The sequence below is a fragment of the Procambarus clarkii genome, chromosome 37, assembly GCF_040958095.1.
Source record: "Procambarus clarkii isolate CNS0578487 chromosome 37, FALCON_Pclarkii_2.0, whole genome shotgun sequence".
NCBI classification, from domain to species: Eukaryota; Metazoa; Arthropoda; class Malacostraca; order Decapoda; family Cambaridae; genus Procambarus; species Procambarus clarkii.
This window is the reverse complement of record NC_091186.1, coordinates 20303796-20313623: the sequence shown is the minus strand read 5'-3', so window position 1 is coordinate 20313623 and position 9828 is coordinate 20303796. Positions and strand designations below refer to the sequence as shown.

At 36.3% G+C, this 9828-nt stretch overlaps 1 protein-coding gene across 1 annotated transcript; it reads left to right on the top strand.

Moving 5' to 3' along the window:
• Positions 1-1418: 1418 nt before the first annotated feature.
• Positions 1419-5652, top strand: LOC138371856 (gastrula zinc finger protein XlCGF57.1-like). Its single transcript, XM_069336890.1, has 2 exons — positions 1419-1936; positions 5571-5652. Exons 1-2 carry the CDS (start codon positions 1419-1421, stop codon positions 5650-5652), a joined length of 600 nt encoding a protein of 199 aa, XP_069192991.1.
• The last annotated feature ends 4176 nt before the right edge of the window (positions 5653-9828 follow it).

The window sequence follows — 9828 nt, the reverse complement described above, 5'->3', positions numbered from 1 at the left end:
GATCTGAGAGTACTTGTAAGCAATCTACCTCATTTTTTTTATTTTGTTCGTTTTCGTGTTTGTCTGTATAGTCTTGTATATATATATATATATTTTCCCCCCTTTTATATCAAAATTGTTTTATTTTGTAATTGCATTTTTTGCCTTGTTTTCCTACAACTAGCCCTCTTATGCAAACAAGTACAGACCCAGAACTAAACCTCTTATCCAGTATCTATGACAATCATCACTTTAATGATCATAATTGCAGATATTTTACAGCACATGATGTAAACAATGTATTAACACATAATCACAATATCTCTGTAATTAACTTGAATGTAAGATCTCTAAGCAAACACTTTGATGATGTTAGTGCCAGATTCAAACTGTTGACAACAAATTCTCTTTTGTTATACTTACTGAAACGTGGTTAAAAGAGGATACTACTCAACTCTTTAACATGCCAAACTACTCCTCGTACTCTTCCAATTATGCTAAAAATGTACCTGTGTATAACCCTTAAATTTACTTTAATGTACCTACCTTTTTTCTGTCAAAGTCCTTATACAATGTATTTATTATATTTTCTTACAATGCATTTTTATACCTCCCTACTATGTATTTTTATGTACCAGTAAACATTTTTTTTTTAATTATGCTAGAAAGTACCTTCTTAAATTATGTTAGATTAAGAATCTGTGCGAAACGCTATGCGTGCTAGTGACTTTACAATAATGTAAAACTTCAATTCTCTGTACTCTCATAAACCCAATGTACCTTCTTGTATATAAATAAAAAAATAATAAATAAATAAATAAATAAATAAATAAACTCTGCAAGCGCAGACGTGCATCCACCATCGAAGAACTGTTACCTTTAAAATATAAACAATCGTGTGCTATTTTATACATAAAGAATCAATTCCAAGTATTTTTCCTCTGATTGCAAAACATAACCAATAATCATTATTGATAAATGGTAAAAAAAAAGGTTATAAGTAAAAATAACAAGAAAAAAATAAGATGTAGAACCACATAAAACATTGGAACGCTTAATTGAGCGTCGGGCGCCATTTTGTGAGCATTTAGGGAAATCCTTCACACACAGTGCACCAATCATAAAGAAGAAGCAACACCAAATACCGACAAGTGTTCACATCAAGTCAAACTCTAAGAAGCAACACTTAAGCCTTGCCAAAAGGTCAACACTGAGGCTCTACCGTGCGCCACTCCCAACATCATTCGTGCAGTCATCGATAGGAGAAAACCTTCACACAAACTGTAATTATCATAAAGGCGATGAAAACTCACAAGTGTCCAGAGTGTGGGAGGCTATTCACTCGCAGAGGACAAGTGAAGACTCACATGTTAGTGCATTCAGGTGACAAACTTCATGAGTGTCCTGAGTGTGGGAAGAGATTCAGTCGGCTTGGAAATATGAAGCAGCACAGGATAGTGCATTCTGATATAAAACCTTTCCAATGTGCTGAGTGTGGCAAAACATTTAAGAGACGGGGATCTATAATACTACACATGTTGGTGCATTCGGGTGAAAAACCTCACGATTGTCCACAGTGTGGAAAGAGATTCAGACGGCTTGGAAGTCTGAAGACTCACATGTTAGTGCATTCGGGTGATAAACCTCATGAGTGTCTGGAGTGTGGGAAGAGATTCACCCTTCTTGGAAATATGAAGATTCACATGTTAGTGCATTCGGGTGACAAACCTCATGAGTGTCCACAGTGTAGAAAGAGATTCACACGGTTTGAAAGTATGAAGACTCACATGTTAGTGCATTCGGGTGACAAACCTTATGAGTGTCTGGAGTGTGGGAAGAGATTCACTCTTCGTGGAAATATGAAGATTCACATGTTAGTGCATTCGGGTGACAAACCTCATGAGTGTACAGAGTGTGGCAAGAGATTCAGACGGCTTGGAAGTATGAAGACTCACATGTTAGTGCATTCGGGTGACAAACCTTATGAGTGTCTAGAGTGTGGGAAGAAATTCAGTCAGCTTGGAAGTATGAAGACTCATCTATTAGTGCATTCGGGTGATAAACCTCATAAGTGTCCAGAGTGTGGGAAGAGATTCAGTTGGTTGGGAAGTATGAAGAAGCACAGGATGGTGCATTTGGATGAAAAACCTTTTCAGTGTGCCGAGTGTGGCAAAAAATTTAAGACGCGTGGAACTATAATACAACACATGTTTGTGCATTCGGGTGACAAACCACATGAGTGTCCAGAGTGTGGAAAGAGATTCAGTCAGCTTGGCAATATGAAGACTCACTTGTTAGTGCATTCGGGTGACAAACTTCATGAGTGTTTAGAATGCGGGAAAAGATTCACACGGCTTGAAAGTTTGAAGATTCACATGTTAAAGCATTCGGGTGACAAACCGCACAAGTGTCCAAAGTGTAGGGAGAGATTCAGACGGCTTGAAAATATGAAGACTCACATGTTAGTGCATTCAGGTGATAAACCTCATAAGTGTCCAGAGTGTGGAAAAAGATTCAACCGTCTTGGACATTTGAAGAGGCATATGTTAATACATTCGGGAAAAAAACCTCATGAGTGTTCAGAGTGTGGAAAGAGATTCAGTCAGCTTGGAACTATGAAGACTCACATGTTAGTGCATTCGGGTGACAAACCGCACGAGTGTCCAGAGTGTGGGAAGAGATTCAGATGGCTTGGAAATATGAAGACACACAAGTTGATACATTTAAGTGATAGGCTCCCATCTTGAGGTGATTATGGGGCTTAGTGTCCCCTGCTACCCGATCCTCGACCAGGCCTCCTTTTTGTTAGACACCCCCCAGGAAGCAGCCCAATCCTCGACCAGGCCTCCTTTTTGTTACACACACCCCAGAAAACAGCCCGTAGCAGTTGACTTAACTCCCAGGTACCTATTTACTGCTTGGTGGGCACGGGAATCAGCGAGAAAGAAACTCTGCCTCCACCGGGTATCGAACCCAGAACCTCAGGACTACGAATCCAAAGCTCTGTTTTTGCCACTCAGTTGTCAGGCCCCTCATAGTGATAAACCCCATAGATATGCACCATACTCAAAGTTATAAACACCTTGAATATAGTAGATGATTGAAAGAATGTTGAAGGAAAATGAGGCACAGAGAATTCATTAACTTTAAACTAATATTCATTCTGAAAATTGAGCTTCGTGAAAACATTTTGCTATTACCCTGTCAGTTTAATGTCCAACAGATGTAATTATGATATATTTTGTTTGAAAAATAAACTTACCATAAAAGGTAAAGATCTAAAGGTATTTTATTATTTTTGTTCTTTTATGAAAGGTAGATGCTCCTCATAGACCAAGCAAGAACTAGAGAAGCTGTCAATGAGGAAACAGAAGAAATTGCTCATAAGTAAAGTAATAATTCTTTATTTTAGGAAAGATAACTCAAAGTTTTAAATGTATTTTTCTTCATATATAAATAATAATACAGTATTGTTACATTTAAGGCGGAAGAGAAACAATCTTCATCCACATGGTTTATTGTCAACAACAACAACAACATGTATCAGGTACATTTATTTATTTATTTATTTATTTATTTATTTATTTATATACAAGAAGGTACATTGGGATTGTGAGGATACATAGCATAATAATTACATTCTTGTAAAGCCACTAGTACGTGCAGCATTTCGGGCAGGTCCTTAATCAAAGAAAATTTTAAGTAGGTAAATACTTGCAAAATTTTTCAAATTATAAAAGTTACATAGCAAGAAAAAAAAAGATGAAAGAAAATTGTAGGTATATTAAAGCACACAGGTAGCTCAGATTGATTGCAATGACAGCTTGAATGGTAGTCTAACAAAAATAATAGGCACAATACAGCATATGGCTAGCACATAAAAGAAGACAGCAATGAACACAATGATAAAGTTGTTTGGATTAAGTACATAAAGATTGGGAGATTAGGTAACACTAGATACAGAGCAAATTTAAAGCTCAGTGTAGGAAACTACGAAGATGAAATTAGGTAGTTTTTAAATGAGGCAAAAGTTTGACAGCTTTTCAATTCCCTATGGAGTGAGTTCCATAGACTAGGTCCCTTAATTTGCATAGTGTTTACACAGATTAAGTTTGACCCTGGGGATATCAAAGAGATATTTATTTCTGATGTGGTGATAATGGGTCCTATTACATCTGTCCAGGGAGAGGTTCAGAGCATGGTTTGCATTTAAAAACAGGGTTTTGTAAATGTAGTTGACACAAGAGAATGTGTGGAGGGAGTTAATATTTAGCAAGTTAAGGGATTTAAACAAGGGAGCTGAGTGTTGTCTGACAGCAGAGTTTGTTATTATTCTGATACTAGATTTTTGCTGTGTGATGATGGGCTTAAGGTGGTTTGCAGAGGTAGACCCCCATGCACAGATACCATAATTAAGATAGGGATAGATTAGTGCATAATATAGTGAGAGGAGAGCAGAGTTAGGAACATAATATCTTATTTTGGAGAGTATACCAACTGTTTTAGAGACTTTCTTAGTTATGTGTTGAATATAGGTGCTGAAGTTGAGTCTCTTGTCTAGGACTAGGCCAAGAAACTTTCCATCATTTTTATTACTGATGTTAATGTAGTCTATCTGTAGCTGAATTGCATTCGATGATTTGCTTCCAAATAAGATGTAGTAGATCTTTTCTATGTTTAGTGTTAGTTTGTTGGTTGACATCCATAAGTGGACTTTTTTTAATTCATTATTCACATTATTTAGTGTATGTGGGTTGGGGTCTGAATAGATGAGGGTAGTATCATCAGCAAACAATATAGGTTTAAGAATATTAGAGACATTAGGCAGATCATTGATATATATATATATATATATATAAGAAATAGAAGAGGTCCGAAAATGCTGCCCTGTGGCACTCCAACGGTTATTGGTAGAGTGGAAGAGGTTGTATCATTGATGGTTACACATTGGTGTCTGTCACTGAGATAGGATCGGATATAGTCCAGGGCAAAGCCTCGGATTCCATAATGGTGGAGTTTAAGTAAGAGGTAGTTGTGATTAACAGTATCAAAGGCTTTTCTTAGGTCAATGAAGAGTCCAGTCGGAAACTCATTTTTGTCAAGGGCTAAGTAGATTACGTCAAGGAGACTAATGATTGCATCATTGGTGGTCTTTTGGGACCGGAAGCCAAACTGGCAGGGGCTGAGTATGTCGAATTTTACGAGGTAGGACTAGAGGTGTTTGTAGATAATTTTTTTCAAATATTTTTGATAGAATGGGTAGGTTTGATATTGGTCTCTAATTGTTTATGTCCGCCGGATTGCCTCCTTTATGGACTGGCGTTACTCCTGCTTTTTTAAGGATATCAGGGAAGGTGTGACACTCTATAGATTTGTTAAACAGTAGGGATATGGGTGGTGCAAGGGCATGGGAGGCGCTCTTGTACACAATGGACGGAATTTCACTGGTGTTCCCCTGCCTTGGTTTTTAGAGAGTGTATAATGGACACAACATCTGCCGGTCCGACTGGTGAAAGGAGAAGAGAGTTTGGATAGCTGCCTGAGAGATATGTGTTAATATGTGTCTGAGTCTGTTTGATTTTTCTGGCAAGATTAGCACCTTCTGATGAAAAGAAGCTATTAAATTCATTTGCCATTTCTAAATCTGGTGATGGTGAATACCCATACTTATAGAGTTTTATTTGGTTATGTGAGTGTTGTTTAGTTCCAAGGACACTAGAGATGGTTTTCAATGTGCTTTTCATGTTGCCTTTTGCTTCATTGAATCTATTCACATAACATGAAAATTTTGCCTTTCTTATGATAAGGGAAAGCATTGATGAGTACCTTTTAACTACTTCCTTTGAAACTAGGCCAATCCTAAGTTTCTTTTCGTATTCATGTTTCTTGTTGATTGAGTTGAGAATGCCACTTGTGAGCCATGGATTGTTTAGTCTTTTGTCAGTTACTTGATTCAGATTCAGATGTTTATTCAGGTAAGGTATATACATACAAGTGATGTTACATTAATGGATTGATATATAGATAGAGCTAGTACATACAATGCCTAAAGCCACTATTACGCAATGCGTTTCGGGCAAGAAAAACATTAATATCTAGAACTTAATACTAATTGAGCATAAAGAATAAAAAGTGTTGAGAACAAATACAAATAAAGATAAAAAAAAAAGGGGGAACATGACTGAAAAAGCAGCACAAATACAATAGGTTGACAAACAGTGTTGATTAAAAAAAAGAAAATAACAGACATGGGTTGACAATAGAGGAGTGAGGTAGATTACAGGGAATTTATTAGGTAGTGTTTAGTTTTTGCTTTGTAAGAAGGGAACAATGAAGGTTGTAGAGGCTTAGAGTTTGGGAGAGGATGAGGTTAGGTAATGAATTTATTTCCTGAGTATTATTGAATTCAGAATCCCAGTTAATATTGTGAAGTGCATTTGTAAGATTGCCTAAAGCTGATTCACTGTGTAACATGAATGTAAGTTTCTTGCTTTTTTGTGGTGTAATGTCCATGTTCGCTATGAGAAAGGTAGGATAGTGGTCAGTTGTTCTGTCGTAGATTATACCAGATACAAGGTGAGCTGTTATGTTAGTCAATATGTGATCCAAGGTAGTGGCTGATGTTTGAGTGACTCGGGTAGGTTTTGTGATTGTGGGGATTAGCATACAGGAGTTCATGCTGTTGAGGAAATAGTCAAGTTGAGGGCAATTGTGTTGACCCAGGACAATATTAAAGTCTCCTTCCAGAATAATGTAGTTTTTGTTGAGATTGTTGTTTATATTATGATTCCTTAGGTTATCTGAGAATGAAGCTATGTTAGTATTGGGAAATCTATAGATGGCTCCAATAGTCAAGGAGGATTTAAGGGATTTAATTGTAAACTGAGCAAAAGTATATTCACGGTAGTCATCTCTATCACTAATGACACTGTTGCAGATAAATGTATCTCGGTAATATATAGCTGTGCAACCACCTTTTTTATTAGGCCTACAGTTGTGAATGGCTTTATAACCAGCTAAATTGTAGAGTTGGGTATAGTCTTTATTTAGCCAAGTTTCTGTTAAAATAATGAACGATAAGTTAGTACCTAGTGCTGTGAGTAATGCCTTTATATCGTCAAAATGTTTACCAAGTGATACAATACAATACAATACAATACAATTTTATTTAGGTAAGGTACATACATACAATAAATATTTACAAGGATTGTTTGACTTATAGGTAGAGCTAGTACATACAATGCCTAAAGCCACTATTACGCAAAGCGTTTCGGGCATGATAAACTTAAATGACAAGCTTAATACTAATTGAGCATAATGAGTAGAATGAAAACAAGAAATGAAAACATAGATTAAAAAGCAGCACAAATACAATTATGTCGACAAACAGCGCTCTTTAAAGAAAAAAACAGACATTGGTTGACAATAGAAGGGTAAGGTAGGTTACAGGGAATTTATTAGGTATAGCTTCGCTTTTAACTTAAACTGGTTGAGAGAGGTACAGTCTTTAACATGGTTGGGAAGGTCATTCCACATTCTGGGCCCCTTGATTTGCAGAGCATTTCTAGTTTGATTAAGTCGTACTCTAGGAATATCAAAACTGTATTTATTTCTGGTGTGATGCTCATGGGTTCTGATACAACCTTCTATGAAGCTTTTGAGATCAGGATTGGCATTATAGTTTAGCGTTTTATATATGTATAATACACATGAGAGAATGTGCAGTGACTTAATGTCTAACATATTCAGAGATTTAAGTAGGGGTACCGAGTGATGTCTGGGGCCAGAATTGGATATTGTCCTAATAGCAGCTTTGTGTTGAGTAATTAGAGGACGCAAGTGATTTTGGGTAGTAGAGCCCCAAGCACAAATACCATAGTTGAGATATGGATAGATAAGGGAGTACTAGAGAGTCACCAGGGCAGGGCGTGGTACATAATATCTGATCTTAGAAAGAATGCCCACAGTTTTTGAAACTTTTTTTGATATGTTTAGAATGTGTCCCTGGAAATTAAGCTTGTGGTCAATGAGAATGCCAAGGAATTTGCCATCTAATTTGTTACAAATTTGGGTATTGTTTATTTTGAGATTTATTTGATTAGAGGATTTATTGCCAAACAGAATATAGAAGGTTTTGTCAATGTTAAGGGTGAGTTTGTTGGCAGTTAGCCACAGATGGACTTTATTTAGCTCAGTATTTACTGTGGCATTTAGAGCAAGGGGATCAGGACTGGAGTAAATGAAGGTTGTGTCGTCAGCAAATAGAATTGGTTTGAGGTGTTGGGAGGCATTTGGAAGGTCATTAATGTAGATGAGAAAGAGGAGAGGGCCAAGTATGCTGCCCTGGGGAACACCAATGTTGATGGGTAGGGTGGGAGAAATTGTATTATTCACAGAAACATATTGGAGCCTGTCAGTAAGGTAGGATTTGAGGTATTGTAGGGAGTGTCCTCTGACTCCATAATGATGTAATTTAAGAAGAAGGTTTTGGTGGTTGACAGTATCAAAAGCTTTACGCAGGTCCACAAACAACCCAACAGGGAACTCATTTTTATCAAGAGCTGTATGAATCGAGTTAAGCATACTAATAAGTGCATCGTTAGTGCTTTTTTTGGGTCTGAAGCCATATTGGCAAGGGCTAAGTATATTGAGTTTGGCTAGATATGAGTAAAGCTGCTTATAGATTAGTTTTTCAAACATTTTTGACAAGTTTGGCAGGATAGATATAGGTCTGTAGTTGTTAACATCTGTGGGATTACCACATTTGTGGACAGGCGTTACTCTCGCTTTTTTTAGAATATCTGGGAAGGTTTGGAGTTCAAGTGACTTGTTGAAGAGCAAAGCAATAGCAGGGGCTAAAGATCTGGAGGCTTTTTTGTAAATTAAAGTTGGTATCTCCTCAAGGGCACCAGACTTGGTTTTAAGGGAAAGGATTATCTCATTGACGTCAGTGGAATTAATAGGCTTTAGGTACAGAGACTGTGGATAGTTACCTGAAAGATAGTCATTAATGTCTGTACTGGAAGATGGAATATCATTTGCAAGGGATGAACCAACGGAAGAGAAGAACCTATTGAACTCAATAGCAGAATCAGAGGCTGAAAGCTGACCATCGTTATTAGACAGGAGAGTCGGTTTGTTATTTAAAGACTTCTTTGATCCCAATATTTGAGAAATTGTTCTCCAAGTTTGTTTAATGTTGCTCTTTATTTGGGTAAATTTATCTTCGTAGTATTTAGTTTTGGCTCGTCTAATTATCTTAGACCTATGAAATGAAATGATCTAACATTTTGGTTGTAAACTGATAAGCAGGTGCTATTTTGGAGTTTGTTTTTTGCCTCGTGTGCTGTGTAATACTTGCAATAATGATGATCAATGTGCTGGTTGGTATAGATATGAGACAGAAGATTTTGATCAGGATCAATATCAGTGTGCATGGAAATGCAGAGGGATCACGATACAATAAGACAAGCAATTACAGAAACAGTTAAATACTAAATCTGCTCTAAAAACAAAGTAATTATAGTAAAACACAAGAATAGAAGCAAATACACATAAAATAGTAACAAATTAGAAGCAAAATAAAGATCCATTAGATAGTCAAGAAGGACACATAAGTTAGATAAAAGAAAAAACAAAAAATCAGTAAAGACTGACACTATAAATGTAACATAAAAAATAATAAGAAAAATAATAATCATAAAGTAAAATTATCTTAAAGATAATTAGCTTAGTAATGGTCATACATCATAAAATGATAAAATACAAATAAAATCATAAAAAGTAAAAAAAAAAAAATCATAAAATACATCAGTAAAATTATTTTAAATCTAATTAGCTTAGTAATGG

Excerpts from the sequence above, each read along its gene's own strand:
- LOC138371856 (XM_069336890.1), top strand. The coding sequence starts at position 1,419 with ATGAAGCAGCACAGGATAGTGCATTCTGATATAAAACCTTTCCAATGT. Across the intron at positions 1,937-5,570 it reads GGAAGTATGAAGACTCACAT|ATTAGCACCTTCTGATGAAA; the intron begins GTTAGTGCATTC and ends TTTTCTGGCAAG.